Source organism: Cricetulus griseus, chromosome 6, assembly GCF_003668045.3.
Source record: "Cricetulus griseus strain 17A/GY chromosome 6, alternate assembly CriGri-PICRH-1.0, whole genome shotgun sequence".
Classification (NCBI taxonomy): domain Eukaryota; kingdom Metazoa; phylum Chordata; class Mammalia; order Rodentia; family Cricetidae; genus Cricetulus; species Cricetulus griseus.
In genome coordinates this window covers 39,292,046-39,318,620 of record NC_048599.1, presented here as the reverse complement: position 1 = coordinate 39,318,620, position 26,575 = coordinate 39,292,046, and the positions used below count along the sequence as shown (strand labels likewise).

Below are 26,575 nucleotides of genomic sequence, written 5' to 3'. Positions count from 1 at the left end.
ATATGTGGGTTGTAAATATTGCTGTTGTGATTTTAACATTCACCAGGGCAAATGATAGAATATTGACCATTTGAGACACATTACTTATACAGTTCAGTGACATTATATATACTCATCCTGTTCAATGACCCATGACCACAAGTGTCTCTTCCACCCCAACTAAAACTTTGTACCTGTTAGACAACAACCCCCCCACCACTGTGCCCCTTCCTCCCCTAGCAGTCACTCATGAAAATTATTTTCTGGCACAAAGAAATCTTAAGTTTTAAGCTTAGCTTTCAGTGAAAAAAAATGTAACTATATGTGAAGGGCAGAGGATGCAAGAAGGAGAAAAACTTGTAACCAGCCCTTCAGTACCATGAACTCTATGAGGGTGCTGTAAAAATCTTTAAATGTCTCTCTACCTCTCAGCCTGCCTCCCCAATATTTGTTCCTGGAATTTTCTGTCCCCTGGTTTCCTCTGCTTCCAAGAGCAGCCAACAGAGCAAATTCCTTTGTAGTTTCAGAAGCAGGTTTGTTGCCATGGAACCCACAATGCCACTGGAGTGGACTAGTAAAAGGTAACCACTAAAGATCCAGCCAATAGATAGGCTGTGGTTCTTCTTCTAGAAAAGCCTGACTGGTAGGATTCCTTTAAAGGCTCAACCCCAAAGTGCTTTATGTCATCACTCCAGCTCCTTGAAAACTGAAGCTTCAGGAGATCTCTGAGAGAGAACCTGCTAGGCTGCAGAGCTTCCCACCAATGGCCAGTCTAAGGGGTAGTGTTGTTACTAATGGAACTCTCCACAATCCCAAGACTCAGCACAGCAAATGGCAAAGCACTGACTGTGTGAAAAATGGAATCGCCAAAGAAGCCCAGGTAAGAAGTGGTCTCCTACATCCTTAATCTGTATGACCCAAGTATTTCCATATTTCTTAGCAACACAGTTTAAGGCAATCTTTACTCCAAGTTTCTCTCATGAGATGTTTTATTGTGTTGGCTCTGCACTTCAGCTAATATTCTGTTACATGTGGCTGCTGCAAAGCTTAGATGTGGCTATCAGGGAATTTCTTCTCTAGATAAGAGAAGATGCATACAGAGTCACATTCTCTAAAATACAGACCTTATAAACTTTTCATTTATTCTCAAGCATTTCAGGGGACAAGTTTGTGAAAGATCAAACTCTTGGACCTACCAAATAACTTGCTACACTCATGATGCTTAAGGAGAAAAAAAGAAGTGATCATAAATCTTGCAGAGATCATGTGGTCGATGACACTTGTCCCTGGTGCACATGAAATGCCTTTCTGGTTGAAAAGAACATTTTTGTGTTTAACAGAGCATTGCCATAGCCCACAGCCTGATTAGAGACTGGAGTCTCTGTTTGAAATTTGACCCCTCCGGTATTCCTTTCTAAAACTCACTTCAGGGGGTGTAGTTTAGGGTGTTCTGCACATGGAAAGCAAAGCAGCCTCTTTAAAACAGATTTTCTTTTTATTTCCATTTCATATTTCCCCTCCTTTTTGGCCTGTGCTATTGCAAAATATTTGAGGGGATGTCCCAGGGAAGAGAAAAATCGAGAAAGCATTCAAAGGAGTGTCTCAAATCTGTGAGGTTCTTGAAGGAAAGCAATTATGCATGTCACATAGCATGCCAGGACTCTCCAGTCTAAGTCACATGGTAAGCTAACCTGCCTTGAGGACAAGCTTGAATAGACAGGCAGTCTCACTGTAGGGAAATAGCAAAGCTTTGTGTAGAACCCCACATAAACTTCCCTTGTTCAGTCATCCTAGTGAGCCAGCCTTCGCCTGAGGGAAATGTTAGGTTGTGCCAAGCACCTAGAACAGAGAAGGTTGGCTGTGGTCAGGCCTCCGTGCGGTGAATCATTTGCATGTCCAGTTGGGAGGTACAAGGGGCACTCAGAAGTCTGGCTTGTATGGTAAAATGGTATGGTCCTCTAAATGTATCCATCTCTTACCAAAAGACATTGGAAAATGTCTACCAGAAATCTCAGGCTGGAACAGGAGGAAGAGAAAGGGCATAAGAGAACTCACAGCACTATACCTCATCCATTAAGATCATTGCTAAGATGCCCCTTGTCCTTGAAATACCTGTTTCACTAGCCACTGTTTGCCTCCTAGGTTACTCTGATTCTTGGGTATCTTATTTGACCACAGATGCCTTCAAAACAAGTTTTCCTTTTCTTTACTTATCTTGATTTCATAACTATATTCTAGTGTTTGACATTGAAAGAGTAAATAGATAGGACAGCCATTCCTATGTAAGGGTAGGACCCCACAGGTACTGTAATTATACAAGACCATAACATCCTTTGCCATGGAAACGTCTTTAAGTGCACAGTGTCACTGCTGTGGCCTTTCCCTAGCAACTCTTTCTGCAAAGCCATCCAGATCCTGTCTGCTAAGATATATTTAGATGTTTCTAAGTTGTAATTGGATTCCACTAAGAGCCTCAGTTATGTATTAATAAATATTTTCCTGAAATAATAAACTCTGCTGAGCTCATAACAGACCTAATTTCTCCCTGTAAAGTATGAATAAAGTTGTCTTTACTATAGTGATCCTCAGGCAAAAGTTTTACCTAATGGGCCTCTTAATAAGATAGGCCTTGACTATTGGCAAAATGAATTGCTGAGAGCTTGTAGATGTCTGAGGTCAGTGATCTTTCAAATGGTTTGCTGGGACTTAGGTTTCATGGGACAGTGCCTCAAACCCTACCAACTCCAGTGAAGATCCCTTTAGCTTTCTTCTACTTCTTTGTACTCATACAATACAGTTACCACTCTCACATACTGGCTATTCTGTAATATTCTGTTGGCAAAAGATTTCCCAGCCCAGCAAGCAAAATGTAAACACCTTTATGCAGTAACTTTGGAATGTCATTTACTTTGTTCCAATGTAGATGCTAGTATGTGGGCTCAGTAGCCCAACCTTACAATTGACCAGGAGCCAGAATATTTCCATTTTGGAAATCATCCAGAGTTTCTTTCTGGAGCTTTTCTGATCCTTAATCCGTTTGCCTTCCTTTCCCCTTTAAGCTCCATATGCCCCCAGGATGAACTGAAACAAACGTGGTTTCACCACTGATGAAGTCTGTTCTTTGTTTACCTCTACAATGTGTCCTGTGTTGCTATATCTACTAGAATATTGTTGTCCAAGACCATTGATCCTCCCTCCTCACAAGCATATCTGTGTAAAGGTTGGAGGACTTTTGATGCCCTTAATTTATTTTTATGAACTCTATTCCTAAACAATTGAAAAGTTTTCAAATTTTTCCTTGGCTTCCTTTTGTTACCAATTCTCACCATCAACATGACTGAAGTGGTCCATATTATCCATGCAGAGCCTGAATAATTCGTTATTTTAGCTTTGTCTGTTTGTGGGGCTCCCAGCAGTGGGACTAGGATCCATCCCTGGTAAATGAGCTGGCTTCTTGAAGCCCATTCACTATGGGATGACTTGCTCAGCCTTGATGCAGAGGGGAGAAGCTTGTTTTTGCCTCAACTTGACTTGACAGGCTTTGTTGACTCCCTATGGGAGGCCTTACCCTTTCTGAGGAGTGGATTGGATTGGGGGGGTGGCTGGGAAGCAGGAAGAGGCGAGGGAGGGGGAACTGCAGTTGGTATGTAAAATGAATTAAAAAATGAACTGTTCTGAATTCTTAGTCTCATCCTCTATAAAATCTCTTGACATAGAAATGATGCAGGCAAGTTCTTGTAAGGAGACTAAGCATGAGAACAGAGAGAAGTGATGCAGAGTCTCTGAGAATTGAGGCTTACAGGAAGATTCTTATGTTAGCTATACTCATGACCTCAGAAGGGGTTTGGGAAGCCCAGCCTCACTCCAGCTTCCTTTATAGTAATGTGATTCCTTCTTCTCCCATGTATTCCCACCATTATGATGTGTATGACAAGATCCTCATCATTGTTGGCATTATACCCTTGGACAGCCAGAATTGTTACATCCATAATTTTTTATCTTGATAAAATTATATTATTTCAAACATTTTGTTTTGAAAATTGAAAACTTATCAAAATGAACAATTGTGCCAAAAAAAGTTGTTCATGACTATGACTAGACCTGTGGATGTGGAGGCAGCTTTGTTATTGGATAATAGGCTGTTAGAGAGTTTGAAGGAGCAGACTAGAAAAATCTATGACTGTAATTAGTGCTGTAGACCATCCCATGAGGTATTGAAAGACAGGGATATTAGATAACTAATCTCAGATGGCAATAAGGAACCTGTCAGAAATTAGAGGAAAGCACTCCATCCCAGAAGCAAAGGGAGGATAAATAGACTGTGCTTCCTAGCAACTGTACGGTTATAGTGTAAAAGATATTGGAGGGATCAGAGGGACTGCCACCACCATCTTAGGAAAAAATATACAACCACTGAGCTATGTAGACCATGTTTGAGATTTAGATAATTAAAATCTAATCACCATAGAAGACTGGACTACGGTATTAGGTAATGTACATGAACCTCACCCACTGAACTTAGCAAAGAAGAAAACAAATAACATCAAATCCCATAGCATTTCTGTGGATTTTCACCTTTGCACTCATGCAGAAGGAACAGAGAAGAGCCATGACATGATCAGCAATGTTTAACAATATAAAAAATTTAAAACTCTACACAGCATCATAAAAGACACTGAAAACTTAACATGTAAAATATAAATGAAGGGATGAACCGTAGAGATGTTTCGATGGATGAGAGCACTTGCTTTTCTTTCATAGGACCAGGATTCAGTCTCAGCACCCACATGGTGGCTCACAATACCCCATAACTTCATATTCAAGAGATCTCTTCTGGCCTCTACAGGCACCATGGACATGTGCTGTGCTCTTACAGACGTAAAAACAAAACACTCAGACACATAAAATAAAAATATCTTTAAAATGCATATGAAGGGAGAAAGCCCTTTACAATAGCACCAAAATAAGAAAAGAAGTAAGAAAAGATTTAAAATTAAATAAAAATAATTTAGAAGTAGTGATAAGATACTATTGAGAGCCATGGAATAAAATTAGAATAAGAAAGAATACATATAATATTGATAGAAATATCAAGATGAAAATTTTCCAGTTTTGTCTATGATAGCCTATAAATTTCATGTGAATAGAACATCTCTTATTTTTAATTTAAATTTTCTTTCATTTTACATACCAACCACAGTTTCCCCTCCCTTCCCTCCTCTCCTTCCTCTCCCCTCCCCTCAATCCACCCCTATCCACTCCTCAGAAAGAGAAAGGCTTCCTATGGGGATTCAACAAAACCTGGCACCTTCAGTTGAGGCAGGATCAAGCCCCCTAATCCCCACCACCACCACCAGCATAAGGCTAAGCAAGGCATTTCACCATATGGGGGTAGACTTCAAAAAGCCAGTTCATGCACTAGGGATGGAACCCCACTTCCAGGGGTTCCACAAACAGACCAGGCTACAAACTGTCACCCACATGCAAAGGGCCTGGTTCAGTCCCATGCAGGCTCCCCAGTTGTCAGTCTAGATTCCATAAGCTCCCACAAGTTCAGGTCAACCGTCTCTGTAACTTTCCCCATCATGATCTTGACACCCCCTTGCTCATATAATCCCTCCCCCCCAATTTTATCTATGCTGTTCTATAAATTTCATGTGGATAGAACATCTCTTAAACCAGAGAAATAACTCTAAAATTATGTGGAAAAATAAATAGAAAAATTATTTGAAAGGATAATAATGAGGGATAATTAGCACTATGTTATATATAAAATAACTAGAAACTTTCATATTAAAAAAGAATATACAGGTTATAAAATTCATAAATAAAAATGATGGATAAATTTTTAAAATAGTATTTACATAGAAGAGTCATAATTACTATAGCATAAAATTCAAGATCCAAGCTGGGTGGTAGTGGTACACCCCTTTAATCCCAGCACTCAGAAGGCAGAGACAGGTAGATCACTGTGAGTTCGAGGTCAACCTGGTCTATAGAGCTAGTTCCAGGACAGACAGAGTTATATAGTGAGACCCTGTCTCAAAAAACAAAACAGACCAAAAAAAGAATATTAATTCAAGATCCACAAAAGGAGAGGCTAAAAACTTATCAGCACAAAAAAAATCAAACATTTCTTTCTGAATGACAAAATCAACTTAAAAAAAAAAAACTATAAAATCACCAAAAGGCATATTACAGGCCAGGAAAATGTTTACAATTCACAACATAAAATGGAAAATTTTTAATCTGTATGAACATTTTAGAACCCAACATTGAAAACTTCTAATGCCACAGAAAAGAATAGGAAAAATATATAAAAAAATAAGGAAGGTGAGAGGGGATAAGGAGGGGATATCATAGAATAACAAAGAATTAGACTCATTTTCTCAGTTGTGTCTATGAAGTGCAAAATCAGGCTGAAACGTAGTTTAAAGAATCTAGTTGTTTAGATCAGTACAGCATGAATAGCAAGGTTAACAATAAAATTGTCAGTCACTGCTTGGTGTCACACATTTAACATAAGTTGCCTCACATGGATTCCCTTAACAATCTTGCTGAACTGATATTTATTTCCATTTTTGCAAGGAAACTGAGGTTCTAAAAGAGTAAGTAACTTGTTGAAGTCATAAGAGCTAAAAAGAAACTGTCCCATGAGTCATTCACCTGAAAGGACTTAGGCTTCTGTTGTAAGCACAGAATCCACGAACGCCCTGCTGCCCTTCCTACTGCACATCATTCTGTAGTTGCAAGTGTCAAAGGTAACCAAGAAAATAGTAATTACAGTACTCCCCAATGTGCACTGAGCTCTTGCAAAGCACCGGGCATTCCAAGTGCCTCCTACCCACCATCTTACTATGTTTCTCATACCCACCATCTCATTATGTTTCTACTTGACTTGCTTCAGCAGTGAGGAAGCAGAAAGTTTACTCAAGATCAGCAGCTTATAATAATCAGAACAAAGTTTAGAAATTAGGTTTGCCTAATCCTTCGTCACAAGGCTTTGTTCCCTAATTCACACTGCCTCTCTAAATACAAAACAGCTGATGTCTCTCTGAGGAGCCAGACAGATCTGTGTCTCTCTCCCTCGCTCCCTTCCCTTCCCCCATTCTCTTCCTTTCCCCCAGTAAAACTTCCTTCCCATGAAAAAACAAGCTGCGCATTGGTGGTGTACGCCTTTAATCCCAGCACTCAGGAGGCAGGGGCAGGTGGATCTCTGTGAGTTCGAGGCCAGCCTGGTCTCCAGAGCGAGCGTCAGGATAGGCTCCAAAGTTACACAGAGAAACCCTTTCTCAAAAAACCAAAAAAAAAAAACAAAACAAAAAACAAAAACAAACAAACAAACAAAAACAACAACAACAACAAAAAAAACACCAAACAGTATTAGGAGTGAGAGTCATTACCCCTATTGCAAAGAGGCCCACAGCATTCAAAAATAAAGGATAATGTTAGTATGGATTATGGGTATTATGGATTGATTTGTCCTTGCTATTTGGTTCTTAATAAAAATGTGTGGTCATTTTAATAAATAACTTCAAACTCACATCTTGGAGCTTTGAATATACAACATTGTCCAACACAGACACACCACGGCAGTGAACTATCCAACTCCATGCTTCACTTTAAACAATTCTAAGTTAAAGAACATAGATGCCTTTGTGACCCTGAGTCATCTGAACACAGAATTAAGCACACAGTGAGTCCTAGAGGTAAATTGCCTGGTACTCTTGAATGCCTGTCACTTTCAGAAGCTTGCTTCGGGATACATAACTTCCCTGGATACTTAGCTCACTGTACACAACAGTATTTTCTGAAAAGACTGGCATCAATAAATAATAGGTGACACGATGAATGAACGGTGAGTATAAATTTTTTAGTGAGATTTCCCATTGAAAGATAGACTCATGTTGTTCCTCTGGAATCTAGACTTGACTAAGGGCTTACATAGCTAATGCAGAATAACTAAGGGGCAATCCAGGACTTCTGAGACTCAGCTAGACGATAACAAGAATGGAGTTACCATAATAGAGGGAGACATTTTAGGTTTACAGAGAAATCAGGCACTAGGGAAATGTCTGGAGATCTACAAAGATGACACCAGCTAACAATCTAAAGAAGAGGCAACCTTAAATGCCCTGTCCTGATAATGAGATTGAGGACTAATTCATATGACATTGTATAGTCTTCATCCAGCAGCTGGTGGAAGTAGAAGCAGACACCAACAACTAATCACTGAACTGAACTGGATTCCAGTTGAAGAGAAGGACGAGTGATGAGCAAAGGGTTCCAGACCAGGCTGGTGAAACCCACAGAAACAGCTAACCTGAACAACGGGGAGCTCTTGCTCCCCAGACTGATAGCTGGTATACCAGCATGGGACTGATCCAGACTCCAGGAACATGGGTTTCTGTGAGGAAACCTCGAAAATCTACGGGATCTCCTGTAGTAGTTCAGTACTTATCTCTAGCATAGGTGTGGATTTTGGGAGCCCATTCCATATAGAGGAATACTCCCTGAGCCAAGACACACTGGGGTGGGCCTAGGCCCTATCCCAAAAGATACGGTAGACTCTGATGACACCCTATGGAAGGCCTCACCATCCAGGGGGAGCAGAAAGGATATGTGATAGGTAGGGTTTTAGTTTGGTGGGGGGATGGTAGGGGAGGACGAGAGAGAGAGAAGGGAACTGGGAATGTCATGTAAAACAATCCTGTTTCTAATTCAAAAAAAAAAAAAGATAGAAATTTGCACCAAGATGACCATAGATATTCTTAGGAATCATTCACCAATAAAATAGTAACAGTCTTAAAATTAAGTTTTATATGACTCATAGAAATTGTCTCCTTGCAGAAAGGATATGTGATAGGTAGGTCTTTAGTTGGGGAGGGTGGTAGGGGAAGACAGGAGGGAGAAGGGAACTGGGATTGTCATGTAAAACAATCTTGTTTATAATTCAAATTAAAAAAAAAATCTGCGGGAGGCAGAGGCAGGCAGATATCTGTGAGTTCGAGGCCAGACTGGTCTCCAGAGCAAGTGCCAGGACAGCCTCCAAAGCCACAGAGAAACCCTGTCTCGGAAAAAAAAAAAAAAAAAAAAAAAAAAAAAAAAAAATCTGCAAAAAAAAAAAAAAAAAAAAAAAAAGAGTGAACCCAGTCTTAATAGAATAGTTACTCTTGGAACTTAGATAGCATTCTTAGCAGAATCCAAGTAGATAAGGTGAAGCCCAAGTGGTAAGAAGAAACTTGTCTGTGTTGTGTTCTTGGCTGGGATGCCTCACTAACTTGCCCACCATGTCAGTAAGCTAGCTTCATGATGGCTCCACTATCCTTGGGGCCTGTCTGTTCCAATTGTATCCCCTATGAACTCTCCCAAATGACAGATTTCCAAATGCTGGTTGTTTTAAGCGTAGTGGTGTTTTGCAAATCAGCAATTTGTTTAAAGTGCATAGAGAGGTCATTTTTTCATAACCATTTTCTGTAGTTACACTTATAGTTTGAGGTTTTGGGTTTGCTTTTTTTTTTTTTTTTTTTTTTTGCTCTCAAGTTTTGGCCATGATGTCTTTCCTTGGGCTGTATATAAACAATTGCCGTATTTTGTTCAGTTTTACTTTGTTTTGTATAAAGGATCATGTGCTTAACTCTTAAACTAGAGATGTACCTGGCTGAAAAATCCAAATACATAACTCAAATATCTTCCACATGAAATCAAAATTACTCCACACAAAATCAAAATGAGCCTGGGAAGGCAATCATCTTCACCTTCCTGGGCTGTGGTATTAACATCTGGTCCTAGAATGAGCAAGCTACAATTCTTGTGATTGTCTCCATACACCACTAAATGTCCTTAGTAGATTCATGTCTTTTACTCCCTATAGTGATGCTCATATAATCTACCAAACCCTTTCCCCTCTACTGCTATCGTAGGAGTGTAATTGACAATGTCTGGTATGTAGTAGGATCTCAGTAAATTCAGGTATAAACTCTGAATTCCTTCATTCAGTGGAAACTTATCAGTCTTCCCATTGTTCGGCATACCAGAAGAATTTCTCAACAGATATTCACTCCCCCTTTCTAAACTCTGAGTGCTGACTGTTTCCTCCTAGAGTGCACATGTTAAAGCCCTGTATGGTACTCAGTATGATGGTACCAAGGTGAAAGGGCTTTCAAGAGGTAAGTCTAATGAAAAGGCATTAGATAACTAGAAACCACCCTTAGAAATAAAGAAAGTAATTCTTTGAGACCCTGAGTTAGCTCTCATGAGAGGAAGTTACAAGAGTGAATCCAGTCCCTTAGTGACTATCTGTGTCTATATGTGATCTCTTGTTCTTTTCCATGAGGTAATAGAGTCAAGGAAACTCTTGCCAGGGCCAGCACTCTGTCATTTGGAGACTCAGCCTCTCAGACTATCAGTAAAATAAATCTCTTTGTAAGTACTCAACTTCAGGTTTGGAATAAGTAATGGAAGACAAACTGATATTCTTCTTCCTTAAGGCATTCCTTCTCTTGGTTTTTAGGATATGGTACTCTTAATTTTCATCCTTTGTCAATAACTACTCCTTTCTAGTTTTTGTTCTTGCTCCTGCTCATAAACAATGGCAACCCAAGGCTTAACACTTGCACTTTTCTCTTTTACAACTGCATCATTGGGCTCGCATAGTTCTATCTTTCATGGTGATTTGACCTTATCTCATTAGACCTACAGTAGGTATTTGTGGGTCTCCTTCTTTCTTGAACATCATTGGCCACTGGTCCACGACAGTGGAAGAAGCAGGGAACAGGGTTTAGATGGCAGTGGATGCAACTGAGACAGCCCTCTGGGATATGACTTCAGAGAGACAACTCAACTTTATTCCACAGTATAGAAAGTATATGGGATTGGGAAGCCTGGGAACAAACCCTAAGTGGCACTCTCCTTTCATAGAGCTGGATTACTGCAAACATGGTTCTATCAAAATGGCTAGAAAATTAACCTAATTATCATGTGAGCAACAAGGAAAAGCATTTGCAGGGACCCATGACAAGCATCATCCTTGAAATAAGTCAGGCATCCAGTACTAAAGACATCCTCCAAATAAGGTTAGATAGGAAACAGGAAGCTCCTGCTGGGGAGAATGGAGTCTTCCATGTTGTCAAACTTGGAGAGAGCTGCCAGGCCATGGTAGACTACAACTTCTGACCATCAGTGCCTTCTTTCTGGCCTTGAATAGTCAAAAAGTTCTTAAGCTTAACTTATAACAACTGAGTTCTTGATACTCCTCTTTCCATTGCTCAAACCTGCTCTGGGTTTATGGTCCTTCTCTTCTCATAAAAAGAAAAAAAAAAAACTCTATCCTTGTGGCTTATATCAAAAACCTAGATACTGTTTGTGATTTTTCCTATTTCATTCTATCCATTTTTACATTTAATTCTTCTCTCTCTGTCTCTTCCTCTCCCTCTCCCCCTCCCCCTTAGCTCTCTCTCCCTTCCTCTCTCTCCTTCCTCGCCCCCATGTGTGGGGGTGGAGTGGGTGGGTAGGTAAATGTGGAGTGCAGAAGAGAACATCAGATCCCCCTGGAACCCGTGGCACACTGGAATAAAATTCAGATCCTCTGCAAGAACAGTAAGCACTCTTGCTTCTTTAGGACTGAATTTAAAAAAAATCTCTACTGTGTGACACACAGGATTCATTGGAACTGCCAAAGTTTACAGCCTGCTGTTAATTATGCTATAATATTTATTACCTTTGTTGGAGGACATGGTGACTAATAAGTATCTTTGTCAACTGGGTGTGGTAGCCCAAATCTATAACCTGGCATGTAGGGAATAGAGATCTGGGAGTCAGGATTTCAAGGCCAGCCAGACTTTCAGAGTGAGAATCTCTCAGAGAAAGGAAGAAAGTAGAGAAAGGTGGGAGGGAAGAATGGAGGGGAGGGGGAACACTTTGGAAATTCTGGAATGATGAGTACATCAATATTAAGAATAGGAAGTTCTCTAGAAATTGCAGAATAAAGAACTTGAGGACTTGAGAAAGGAATAAAAGATCCACCAAGTTGGTGAAAGAAGTAGTCAGAGGTAAAGGGATGCACATCTCTCAGGAAGCTCTCATTTTTCTCTTGGGATCTTTTTCTCCATCTCTTGCTACATGCCTTTATCTTCTTGGCTCATCATTCAAACCCTTCGTCAATTGTTCCCTGGTTGACAAAACATTCCCTCCCTCTCCTAGACAATGTTACATCATCTTTTTTTCCAAATTCCCACAGGAACCTCAACATTGCCCTCATATCTGTGACTCTTGACAACTGACTTCTGGCAGAACCTTAAGTAACAAATACCTATTAAGTTTTGGTTGAGTTTAAATTCAAATAAAAAAATAACAAAACATGATAGAGATAATTCATGCTAGAATTTTGGTACAGCATAAAAATTAAGTTTTATTCTACATTGTCTTATATATCTTGGTGGTCTAAACTCCAGGTGGCTGGGCACTCTTCTTCTTCTCCAGCCACTCCACTGGGATCTACTAAATAAGAGGCTTTGCTCAGACTTTATCAAGTGAAATGTCTCCATATTTCATAGTCTTCAAAAAACTTCCAACAGTAGTGACTGATTATACTAGGTACCTTAAAGCTCAGAATTAATATTACCATGAAAGTGTTGTGTCCATGAGATTTCATCAAACATGACTGTTCACATGAGGAATCCAATTACATAATCTGAACAGAAGCAACTCCCTTATCCTCTTATTTCATAAAATATATATATATATATATATATATATATATATATATATGCATCTTCTAGGTACTTTTTATTCTGAAATAATTAAGATTTACAGAAGAGATGCAAAGACAGACAGAAAATTGAAAATTCTTGGAACTCTTTTTCACCCAGGCTATCCTAGTCTTAACACATCATGACACCTCTGTAATCATCACAAAATCAATATTTTTAAACTATGATGAACTATAGAGTTTATTTGTATTTCATCCATTTTCCCCATAAGTTTTTGTGTCTGTTATATAGTCCAGTATACTGCATTGCATTTTGTTTGATTTTACTTTAAATAGCATTTGTTAAATTTTTTATTTTCCACCTGCTTATTCCTAGTACACAGAAAGGTAAATATGGGAGCAGCTGGGAAAGGGAAAATGGTAGTCAGAAAATATTGTATGAAAAATCTATTTTCAATAAAAAACTAATGTGTTCTTTGTACTAGTAATAAGTAGGTAGAAAATAAAATGTTTAACCACTCTATTAATTCTGAATGATTAGTTAACCTGAGACACAGGAATGAATAAAGTGTTTTAAATATTTTTATTTGTAAAATATATGACACAATGCTATTGTTTAAATACATTCATTACTTGGTAGCCGTGTTTGGTTGTTTCCAGGAGCAGTCAAAGATAGCAAACTCTACTGATATTCAAGTCTCTTTAGTGATATTATGTAAAATGCTATGTGATTTTCTATAACCTATACATGTTCTCCAATCACTTCATATCACTTTATATTAAATTATTATACCTAGTAAATATAAAGACTACATGAATGCTTGACATGGTTTATTGTTTAGAGAACAGGCTAATGCCTGTGCATATCCAGTTTAGGTGCACTTTTAAAAAAAATATTTTCTATGTAAAGTTGTTTGGATATAGGATGGAAATAAGATAAGGGAAGATGGAGAAAGCTTCTTATCCCAAAATTCCCAGACAACTTAAGAGAATTAAAGTCTTAAGCAATGCCATTTAAATTGCACTTCAGGCCCTGCCAAGTAAGATACAATTGTATGCATTCATCACTCTTAACACCACCCCATTGCTACAATCCTCAGTGTTATTTCACTCATGTGCCTTCAGAAATATCAACTTCAAATTTTCTGGTATTTTAGAAAAGAAAAATAGCAGCCTTGGAATCAATCAGATATTCAGCTGTTTGAAGTGGAGGGTTCTGCTGAAGAAAAGACTATCATGAACATACCCTCCATTGGGCATGACTGATGGTTGATATGCTAGCAGTGAGTAATTTATTCTTGGCAATTGGAACAGAGTACTTATTCCCACTCTAAATCATTTAGATGAGTACATGTAATGATATTTATGATTTATTAAAGCTTGACTCGGGATTCAGAAAAGCAAAGTCATCCACAAGCCTTAGAAGCCAGGCATACACCTTTATTCCCAGCAGCCAGAAGCTAGGAGGTAGTGGTTCACACCTTTAATACTAGGACCCAGGTATAAGAGGTAAATAGATCTCTGTGACCCCAAGGCCACCCAGATCTACAGAAGAGTGAATCAGTCTAAAAGAGAATTATAGCTCACACCTTTAATACCAACATTAGAGAAGTATAGAAGATAGAAGTAAGATCTCAGAGAGCATTCATTCTCCAGCCACACTGAGGAAAGGTTAAAGTCTGAGGCTTGGTGAGAACTCATGGAGACAAGGCCAGCCCATCTTCAATTCAATTCAACCTCAGGTAGAGGTAAGAAGCTAGGGGTCAGAAGCTTTGCCTTTCTGATCTTCAGCTTGAAGCTTGAACCCCAGTATCAGTCTCTGGGTCTTTTGTGTTTCATGTTACAAGTACATGACTGTCTGCTCTGCCCCTCTCACTAAGAGCTGGGTACTGATGAATAGAATAGTATAAGTTGTAAGTAATGGAAAACTCAAATATAGATAGATTTTAAATGATTTTTATCATTCTTACATATTGAGAAGTCTCAAATTAAGTGGTCCTTGGCTTTACAGATTCAGTGACCCAACAAGTTCATCAACAATTGTAGGGATTCCCATCCTTCAATTTCCCATCCTCTATGCATATTCAGTTTCTGATGGCCTCTGACTATAACATAGCATTTCCAGCTATAGCCAAGTGGCCCAAGACAGTTTCAAGGAAAACCTGAAAAAATGTAGAGCAAGTGATAAATGCATTATGATTTGCTATCTGTTATAAACATGCCACCTGCCACATGGTTTTAAAAATAATTTTCACCAAAACATTTGAGATACTAGTCTATAGCTTGATACTAGTCTATATCAAAGTATTCATTATAATGTATTCATGTTGTAAATGCCCTATTGTGTTAACAGAGAGTTACCTATGATATCACCTCAGAATTGTTCTTTCTGTACAGTCATCAGTAACATCTCCTGTTCCTCCCTGACTTTGATAATCTGAGTATATGCATGGTCAGTCGTCTTTTCTTTTTCTTTGTTCTTTTTAAAGACAGGGTTTCTCAGTATAACCTTGGCTGTCTGATAATTCCCTCTGTAGACCAGGGAACTCATAGAGATCCATTTGCCTCTATCCCCCCTCCATCACCAAGTGCTAGGATTAAAGGCTTATGCCATTTGAAGAACCAAATTCTCTGTTGCCTATTTAGGTTTCATTCTTCGTCTCTTCCTCCCTCCCCCCCCCCCTCTCTCTCTCTCTCTCTCTCTCTCTCTCTCTCTCTCTCTCTCTCTCACTCCTTTAACTGTAGTTTATTCTACTTTTCCCAGTGTCTTAAGGTAAAGTCATCGATTATTGATCTGAGATCTTTCTTTTCTGATGGAGGCATCATTTCACATGAAGCACTGCTCAGTTATATCTATTAAGTGTGGTTGTATGCCTTCACATTTATTGATCTCAAAATGTTTTATAACTTCTTTTGATTTCTCTTCTGACCCATTCCAATTTTGGAATGTATTGTTTCATTTTCACATATCTGTAAATTTTCCATTTTTCTGTTATTTTTAATTTCATTGCATTTGGAGAAAATGTACACTGTATGATTCCAACTATTTTAAATTTATTGGGGCTTGTTTTACAGCTAGCTTGAACACACTTTTGAGAAAAATGTGTATTTTTCTGTTTGGGGAGAGAAGAATCCTATAGACATTTTATCTATTACCAAAAGCAGAATACTGACATTTCTACTATTATTGTACAATTTTTTCTTCCTCCATTTCTGTCTGGTTTTATTTCATGTATTTGTGGATTTTTGAAGTGCATATGTTTGTCATTGTTGCATTTCCTAGAGGACTGTCATTTTTTCAACAACAAAATGATTCTTTACTATAAAACCAAAAGCCTATTTCTAAGCAATTTCTAAGCACAATTTAGACCTGAACTCAATGAGTGCAGCATCACAGCTTTCTGCTAGAGGTGTTCTCGTGATACAGACTTTTCTACTCTGTCAGTTTATTTGCCATTGTGAATCTGTGTTTCCATATCGAATAGCTGAATTTAACTTTGTTTTTATCCAGCTTGACACACTGGCACTTGATGAGACTGCTTCTTCCATTCACTTTCACTATGTGACAAAAATCATTAGGTTTACCAAGGGCCATGGGGATGCCCAGGATCAGATCAGCCACCTGAGTCCAAGATGCATTCAATTCGGAGTCCTGTCGCCTGATCTGCCACTCAGTGTCATGGTGACATCTGGGCCAGAGCTGAAGCTGAGAGCCATGTCAGCTGGGGCCTGTGCCAATCTGAGTGACCTGCACTGCCACCTGGGGCAGTGATGACATCCAGACATCCTGCCAAGAACCATGTCTGGGTCCTTGGTTGTACCAAGGCTGGGGTCTGTGCTGAAGACCAAGTCCCATATTGCCACCAAAGGTCACATAGAAGCCCAGGGGTGGGGTCACGATCTTGGTGGTGTCCAGAGGCCATGTGGTTGCCAGAACCATCCTGACCTGAATGGCCTTTGTTTCCACCCAGAGCCGGGATGTCCAGGCCCAAGCTGCTACTGAGGGCCATGTTTGAGCCTGTGGTCCTGCTGCAGCTGGGGTCTGTGTTGATGTCTGTGGCTCGTGTCACCTCAGGAGGCCTCAGAAGCCATGTGAGATGAAATGACCAGATCGGCTACCACCCAGGCCTACAGTCAGGCCTGGGGTTGACCACCCTAGCATCTACTCCATCTAGGACCTGCTGGAACTCGTGAAGGGACTGGTCCTGTGGAACAATACCCGCAGTATCTCCATGACTCAGGATGACAACAGGATATCCCAGCGGAGTTCCAGTGAGGATCCAGGGATGATGGTGTACCAGAAACCAGAGGCCTTGAACCAGACCAGTGACTCATTGCAATGAACATTTGTAAAGCTGATAGGACAAAAGGGTAAACTACATGACACTCCGAGGTCCCCAATGCCACCAGGATGAATGAAGAGGTGTTGGGAAGGCAAGAAAGAAGGAGAAACAAAGAGGTTTTTTGTTATTTTTGTTTTGTTTGGGGTTTTTTCTTTCCTTGCTTTTGTTCTTATTTTGTTTATTTGCTGGCTTGCTTACTTGGTTTTAATTTCTTTTCAGGGTGTGCTGTAGGAGGAGAAAAGAATTTTGGGGGACTGGGAGGTGAGCAGAATTGGGGTACATGATGCGAAACTGCCAGAGAATCAATAAAAGAAATTAAACTTAAAAAACCATTAGGTTTATGTCTGCCTTTTTTGGTTTGGTTTGGTTTGCTTTCTGGAGGTCTTGTATCTAGTCTAACTTTAATGCTTCCTTTTGCTTTAACTGAATGCTCTATGATAATATTTTTATTATTTTAACGATTCTCCTTATATTCTTGAGTTTTCTTAGTAGTTTCTTTAGTGCTTAACATAAATACACAGGCTGGCAATGTAGCCCAGTGGTAAAGCACCTGCCTACTGTCTGTAGGTTCCTGGGTCAAGGCCCAGTGCTTAAAAAATAAATATATGTATATATGTGTACATATGTATATAATATATATTGTCAAAATATACTTCCTTTTCATACATATGCAAACCTGATGAGATGCAGAACTGTTCTTTCATTATAATCTTCCTTCTCTCTGTGTTCTATTGATCTGATGGTATATAAATATATTTTACAAATTCAAAAATGTCATAGTTATTACATTAAATAACTATGTCCTTTTGAACAGGGTAGAGGAAAGGATACAAATGAAATGATGCATATGTATCAGTAATATAATATATAATATCCAGGTATATGAACAGAACAAGAGAGAGACAGAATTTTATCAATACCTATTTACCATTTCTTGTTCCACTCATCAGTTCTTGTGGACTCTTACTACCACCCTGAATCATTTCCTTACTCTAACATAGATTCATTCATATCTAAGTCCTTTATGCCATATTATATTGTATCTCTTTTAAAATTATTTACTGGAGGATGAGCTTGGGCCTGCTTCAACTTAATATGCCATGTTTTGCTGACTTCCATTGAGGCCGTACACCTTCTGGAGATGAAGAAGGAGTGAATGGGGTGGGGGTAGAAGGGAGGTGGGGGGGATGGGAAGAGAGGAGAGAGGGGAAACTGTGGTGGTATGTAAAACAAAAAAACTAATAAAGAGATTCTGAAATACTAAAAAATTTACTAGAAAAAAAGACCAAAATGTACATACTACATTTTCATAATTATATAGTGATATTTCCTTTGTTCTTTGAGGTAGAGACAACTATATCTGAATTGCTGTTTGAGACTTTTTTAACATTGTCTTTTTTTTTTTATTAATCCTTCTCTCATACAATATATCCCAACCACAGCCTCCCCTCCCTCTACTCCTCCCAGTCTCCCCCACATCCCCAAGACTGAAGAACTTTCTTTTTGTGACTGGGTGACCTCACTCAGGATGATTTTTTCTAGTTCCATCCATTTGCCTGGGAATTTCAAGATTCCATTGTTTTTTTTTCCACTGAGTAGTACTCCATTGTGTAAATGTACCACATTTTCTCTATCCATTCTTCAGTTGAGGGGCATTTAGGTTGCTTCCAGGTTCTGGCTATTACAAACAATGCTGCTATGAACATGGTTGAACATATGTCCTTGTTGTATGAACATGCATTATTTGGGTATATGCCCAAGAGAGGAATTAGTGGATCTTGAGGCAGACTGATTCCCATTTTTCTGAGCAACCGCCATACTGACTTCTAAAGTGGTCTTACAAGTTTGCACTTCCACTAGCAATGGAGGAGTGTTCCTTTTTCTCCACATCCTCTCCAGTATAGACTGTCATTGGTGTTTTTGATTTTAACCATTCTGTCTGGTATAAGATGGTATCTCAGAGTTGTTTTGAGTTGCATTTCTCTGATGGCTAAGGATTTTGAGCACTTTCTTAAGTGTCTTTCAGCCATTTTAGATTCCTCTGTTGAGGATTCTCTATTTAGTTCTGCACCCCACTTCTTAATTTCATTGATTGGTGTTTTGGTGGCTAGCTTTTTGAGGTCTACAGCCATACCACCCTGAAAGGGCCTGATCTAGTCTGCTTTCACTTTTGCATAGCTTGAAACACAGCATCAAGGTAGCCATGGTGGCTTGCATAAGCTGTGGAAGGAAAATGGGTCCTTAATCCATATTAGCATTTTTGCCAAATGTTAGTGAGCTCTCCCAGCACTAAATCAAAAAGAGAGGCTACTGTGAGCCTAGCCTATATATGGGCTAAATGGGTGGGGCTTTGGTACCACTGACACCCTGGTGAGAAGGGATTTCTTTCTTAGAGGCTGGCTAAGGAATCTGATGCTTTTTCCTGAATCTTAGGAGTAAAGACACAAACAGTTTCCTAGATTAAGATCTTGTATCAGTAGAATTAAGGCAGGGGTGAATATTGATAGCTTGCTAAAGTAAAGCAGGGGTCAGTAGGCTGCACTCTCCTGAGTTGGCTTTTAGAAGAACCAGTGACACTCAGTCCTGCTTGTGAGTGAGGGCAGACATACTGTGTCTCCTACTCAGTACATGCCTTTTGAAGCTCTGAATGTGTTCTATTTGCAAGGCTCTTCTCCTTGTCAGAAAGTCCTGCCATAAGAGATAACTATAGGGAGCTACCTTTTGTGCAGGCTTATACACAATGGACTTTTGTAACTTCAGTATCTCAGTATTTTATCTCACCCCCTTAAAATCCCTCATGTCTTTCCTTTTCTCATACTTGACAGATACTTTTCCCATCTATGTATCAGCCAAGGCAAATTTTGTTTTTTCATTTTCCCCAAATATTTCTCAGAATCAGCACCTTCTATTCTTACACTCGCATTTATCATCTCTCTCCAGGAGATAACATACGAGCTATTGCAACATCTAATGAGTGTTTATGGTATGACAGGTCATTTGCAGATACTATATAATTTAAATTCCAAAACAAACATTCTTATCCTCAGTTTTTTATTTAATTTGAGACACTTGAAAACTGGAGAAATCAAGAGATTTATACAAGGCCACACAAATAGTAAATAAAAGGATCCAGATATGAACCCTGACAGTCTGACATATTGCTGTCTTCTCTACCATTATTTTCTACTTCCCATCAATGCTAGCATACAATTCAGCTTTCTTTAGGAAGCAACTTCTGATCACTCAGTAAAATATGATCCCCTTGGAGTCATCATTATGACATTCACATTTTTCTCTATTGTGTTATTGCTCTTTAAAATAAATACTGTATTTGCTGATTTCATATCTCCTTTTTTAGCCTAGTACATGAAAAGTAGCTATCAATAGTGTTGGCAACATCAATGGAAAGTAAATCATCTATAGAAGTGAATCCTCCTACAATGTTGAGATATCCTATATTCCAAATTTGATCAGAGTACAAGTGAAAACAAACTCTAGGGCATCACCATATATTAAAGGGCATTCTGAGGAACATAGCTCGGAATACAGCAATAGTATATTCAGGAAAAAAACTTATTAAGCAAGACATGACTCCTAATCTACTTGAATAGAGAAAAGATCTCATATTTGCAAACAATTCTTCAGCCCTAGATTAGAAAATCTTTACTGAGTTGGAGAGACAGCTCAGCAGTAAGAGCATCTGATACTCTTGCAGAAGACCTTGTTTCAGTTCCCAGAACCCATGTGGCAGCTCACAAGCATCTGTTACTCCAATTCATGAAGGGACAATGACCTCTTCTGGCTTCTACAGTCACAAGACATGAATGGGATATGTATACATTCATGCAAGCAAAATGCTCAAACACATAAAGTAACTTAAACAAATCTTTAAAAGTAGAGCCATCTTGAAAGAAGAAAGAAAATTACACCCTAAGAGGTTTGATTGCCTTCAGTTTAATAAGGGAATATTCCATCTATTAAGAAAGTACTCGTATATTTCTAATGAAATAATATGATAATGAAACTATTGGTATCTGAACTATTTTATCCATTAATCCATTGAGCAAATATCAATAAAGCTAGTGTGAGCAAGTCAATGTTACAAGAATTGGAAGAGTCTGATGCTAAAAGTCTCTGCACTGTGACATTAATTCCTAAAAGAGAAAGGTCTTTTTTGTTTGTTTGTTTGTCTCACAGACACATTTTATCTTAATCTTAACTATAATCCACACCAAACACAATGATAAAATGGTAATAGTTTTCTTTTCCAGCTGAAATAGCAGAAGATCCCTTCCCTAGAAAGACATCTGGCTTTTTCTTGAATTTGTTTCCTTGTTTGCTTTTTTACTTTTTATAGAAACATACAAGTGAATAGCAGGGTTCAGGGTTAGTGTTTCATAGGAAACAGTGAGCATGGATTGCTACCTCACAAAAGCACAAAGCGTTGGCTGTTCATGTTGTGTACTTAGACAACTTGGTTAAGGCAGTGAGACCAAACTCATAATTAAGAAGTAAATCATGAGCTGCAGTTTGGAATCTTAAAATCATCCCATTCCTCGTTAACTTTTCACCAACTGGTTTGTCTTTTGAGATTTTTTTTTCTTATATCAATTATTTCATTATAGGTTATAAAGTAAATTTATGTTTCTGTTTATCCTTCTCAATGATCAAATTCCAGTATTTTTCAAGTAGTTTTAATACTTTTAAATGTTTTCTTTAAATTTTAAAGATCAAAAATTGATGAATGTAAGTATTATAATACATTTTTAATGAAAAATTATTAATCTTGGATTTTCTTTTGTGTTTTCAGCAAAATAGGAAGCCACGATTTTTTGATAAGCCCATCTTTGATTCCTACCCGGAACCACCACTGTATGTCTTGGTTTTTACTTACATGGCCTATGTAATTGGAACCCTATTCGGCTATCTTAGAGACTTTATGAGAAGCTTGGGAATAGAAAAATGCAATGCAGCGGTAGAGCGGGAAGAACAAAAAGTACGTATGTTTGCCTCTCTGGATCTGTATCAGTGTCACTCTTCTCAGAAATGGTGATTCAGGTACAGAACCAATAAGGAATAGCATGTCCAAGAACCACTGAGCATAAATTCCATTCATCCCCACTCACTAAACCCTGTCTCCTATGTATTTGTGGCCTTGTTTTTTTTCATATTTATTAGAATGCTATTAATTGCCAGGAACAGAATTTAAGTTTTCTTGTTCATTATAATGTTTACCTTGAACAATGTTTTCATAAAGTAGATGATAAAAGATCATTTTAATTATGAATGGATCAATGTGAAAGACAGCAGTGAAAGTAAGGGTGCCTAGGGGGTAATCTTCCCTGGTCTTCTAGATTCAGTATCATTTGTGCTCTATTCCAAACTAAGAACACGTATCTAAATGAAATGTAACATTTCTGTTTTATCTAGGTCAGGATTTCTCAAAATTTGCAATTCTGATATACCTCACTAGTTGATTGAACTGTTTGGAAATCAGCCCTATGCATTGAAGGAACATACAGAGCATCCCTGGCCTCCACAAACTAGATTTGTCATTAGGACTGACAGAAACACATAGAAATGATCAAGTGACTCCGTTTAGAACAGTCTGCCTAGATATTTTTGAAAATATCTATATTGCCTTGTTTCTGTACTGAGCTAGAGAATAAGCAGAAAGATATTTAGAGGCCTATCATGTATGTATATATAATAAGCTATTTGAAAAGTTCATACACATTTTTATCATATTTGTTCCCTCCATCAACTCCTTCCATTTTCACCTGCTTCCCTGCACACCAAACTTCATGTCCTTTTTTTTTTTCTTTAACCTGTCAAGTACAATTTATGATGCCCAAATAGTCTTGGATGTGTAGCCTTTCACGGGAGCATGGCCAACTTACCAGAGGTTATACTCTTAAAGAGGTTATACTCTTAAAGACAACTACTTTCCCTATCCCAGAAGCCATCCATTATCAGTAGTTCCTCAGCTGCCAGTGGGACTTCCCACATGCCCTCTCTAGGCTGGAATTTGGTCTGCCTTGACTGTACAGATCTTGTGCATGCTTGATATAATGTGTGATAGCATATGCATAGCTGCTCTGCTATATGAGGAAGACACTATTTTCTTGTAGTCATCCACTCTGGTTGTTTTCTGTTTCTTTATTGTTTGTTTTGTTTTATTTTGCTTATTTGTTTTGGCCCCTTCTTCCCCAATGATCCCTAGGCCTTGAGAGGAAAGAGTGCAGTGTAGGTGATTCATTTAGTGTAGAGCATTCTACAGCCTCCTTTCCTCTGCACCTTGGCTATTTGAAAGTCTCTATGTTAACCACCATGTACTGCAAAGAGAAGCTTCTCCGATGAAAGCTGAAAGATGCACTATTCTTTGGGTACAATCTAAGAATAGGAGAATATCAGGACAGACATGGTCCCTACCTTTAAAGAACTAACCATAAAAAAAAAATGCTGACAAGAAGCATCAGAGATATACATAGAGAGCACTAGGACAGCTTTGAAAAAAATGCCCAACCTGAACGTGGTGTTGAGCAAAGGCTCCTAAGTTGAACAAAATTAAATTAAGCTATGAATGTGGAAGAGCAAGTGGTAAGGCAAAGGGTGCATATTCTTTAAGGATAGAACTGTGATACAAGATGGTCCAGGAATAAGAGGAAGTGTTGTCATATTCAAGGAATCAAAGAATTCTGATGCTTGAGTAAGAGAAAAAAGGACTGTGTGAAAGGCAAGTGGGGTCAGACATTAATTGTTTTATAATCAGTGAATGTTTATTATGAGAACATGCTGACAGATTTCTAGCAGAAGAATGTAGATTTGTAGATTTAGAAAGATTATTCTCTCTACACTATGAAAAATGGATTGCAGAAAGATGACACTGATACAAAAAAATCTAGGTGAAACAGTGGTTCTGGGACAAAGGTAGTGACAACAGGGCAGTGATAAGAAATAAAGCCAAAAAATGTTTAAGAAGTGGCACTGCAAATGGTCAATATGATTTGGAGAAACTGAGAGATAAAGACCATGCCTAGGGTTTTAGTATGGGTGGCTATACATGTGTTATTCATTGAGGTGGGAAATAGAGCAGAAAGATTGTCATAAATGCACAGTGATTGATACTTCTTTGGCAAGTCTAGTTTGTCAAGAATTAGCAGCTGAATTTATAAGGGAGCTCAGGATAAAACTCTCAAGGTGTATCTTGTGGCAACTCCCATGCTAGTCTTCAGCCTAGCAATGTGTAATAAGGCAAAAATGTATACAGGATTTCTAGAGCAGTTCCAGAAGAGCAAAGAGAGAAAAGAAAGATGAAATGAACTTCAGAGAATTTAATAGATGTCAGAGATGGAATTCCAATTGAAGACCAGAAGCAGATTGACACTAAGGAAGGCTGACAGTTGCTTGGAAATCACTTCTTTGTGAACTGTGGAGGAGGCTGATAAAATGAAAATGGAACTGCTTATGAAAAGATGCAGGCAGAGATCAAGTCTTGGTAGCTGACTGCATCTAGAAAAAAATAATAGAAGAAACACTGAATAACCTCAAATGTCTCACTTGGGCAGAGACATTGAAGGCAATGTTGAAGTAGTCAGCACAGCGAAGTAGTCCTTTAGTGACAATGATAGTGGTGATTCAGACCCAGCAAAAGCCTAAGTCTGTCTGGGAGCTCTGTGGATGGAAGGGCCCCTTAGAATCATTCTAACCTGAAGTAAGGGCATTGAGCCTTCAGGCTTTTGCATTGATGGGGGCTGCTATCAGAGACATAACTAGAGAAAAATTCCCTTCTGGCCCAGGAAATACCCAGAAAGATGTAAAGCCCCAATTTGTCCAGCAGTAAAAAGAATGGATAATTCATTCAGTCTCAAGTGACAGGCTGTGGGCAGCACACAATAACCTGTACTTCAGCTTTTGTCCCCAGTGTTACAATAATTGCTTGACCATAGGCATGGCAATAAGTAATTCAGTAATTTGCATTTCTGTATAAAATAGATAACTTCAGTCTGTTCTCTATGAGGCAGATTTATGCAATATACTCTCCTTATTAAGTATGATTTTAATATTTGTCCCATTTGAGCTCCTTTATAAATTTAGAGCCTTTTGGAGTAAATGGTAATAAGTATTGATGACTATACACTTTGGATGTGACTTAGTCTTCCCAATTCTCTCTTCAGTCTGACATTAGTTTGTTTTTGTTTTTGTTTTTGTTTTTAGTTTTTTGAGACAGGGTTTCTCTGTGTAGCTTTGGAGCCTATCCTGGCACTCGATCTGGACACCAGGCAGGCCTCCAACTCACAGAGATCTGCCTGCCTCTGCCTCCCAAATGCTGGGATTAAAGGTGTGCACCACCAACGCCCAGCCTGACAGTCAATATCCTTGCCTTGTGTTAACAATCTAAACAACGTCATGAAGACCCTTCACCAATACATGTGATAGGCTATTTTCCAATGACCTATGATTCTTTTAGTGAATTGAGCATTTTTGTATGTGTATCATCAGATGACTGTTGGATTTTTGTTTTGCTTTTACCATTCATGATGCTGCAGCTCTGTCCAAACTACTATTTTCTCTTACCCAATGAAATTGATGCCCATCCTTTAACCTTATGAGATCTTCTCAACAGACAACCAATATAATTCTTTTAAAACCCAAGGTTTAAAACCCACATCCTATCTTTGTACAGAACAAAAATCTATCCAAGTCACTAACTGAAAAACAGACCTGGACTAGGCTCTGCAGAATGTGGTCCCCTCTTTTATCTCTAATTCATCTTCTCTACCACTCTCCCTTGGCTCACTCTACTTCAAATACTAAAACCCCTTGCTCTTCCTCAACTCCTTCTGCTCATCCTATCTTCCTGCCACAATGGCCAGACAGTGATTTATTCTTCAGCCAATAAAAGAAACATATATACAGAAGGACTTCCACATCATGTTTTCTGACATTCTGTCACTTTTTCTATTGAAGCTTTATCTTTGACGCTTAGAAAATTTTCATTTTAAACTTAGCATATAAGTTTAAATAAAGGGAGAGGACTGACATAACAAGGACTGACATAACAAGTATAAATACTCTTTTATATCTATGGTTTTAGGTGGAATTTACTCTGTTCTACACCATATCCTCAAATGACTGTGTCTTCACTGATTCTATTACACTGAATTCTTTTTGTCAGAAATAGAAAAATTAAGTAAGCCAAATGATAAGTCAAATCTACAGATAGATAACAATAAGTCCTATCATAATCATTCTGTCTTCAAATACTAAATCTTCATTAGACTAATTTGCAAAGCAAGAAATAGTCTGAAAAGTTATGAAATCAAAGAGGAAACAAACTACGTATTTTCCTTGTGAGAGCATGAAAAGATGTTATGGCTCATCACATAAACTCATAGATTTTAATAATAAGACCTGTATCATGTCTATTACAGAAATTGAGTGATTTGAAGCTGTCAAATGTAATCAGTGGAGTGACAAATTTGCATGTAATAGGAATATCCTTCCATGCATGTTTATGAGCATTCTTTCCTACACAAAATCA

The 26,575-nt window shown here is 38.5% G+C and overlaps 1 protein-coding gene across 1 annotated transcript in view; it reads left to right on the top strand.

The window, feature by feature from the left end:
• The first annotated feature begins 742 nt into the window (after positions 1–742).
• The window catches only part of Sptlc3 (serine palmitoyltransferase long chain base subunit 3), a 104,694-nt gene continuing 78,861 nt past the window's right edge, over positions 743–26,575 (top strand). Inside the window, exons 1-2 of the mRNA XM_027420977.2 lie at positions 743–859; positions 21,842–22,027. Of these exons, the coding sequence (XP_027276778.1) occupies positions 743–859; positions 21,842–22,027 (303 nt within the window). The remainder of the gene's footprint in view (positions 860–21,841; positions 22,028–26,575) is intronic.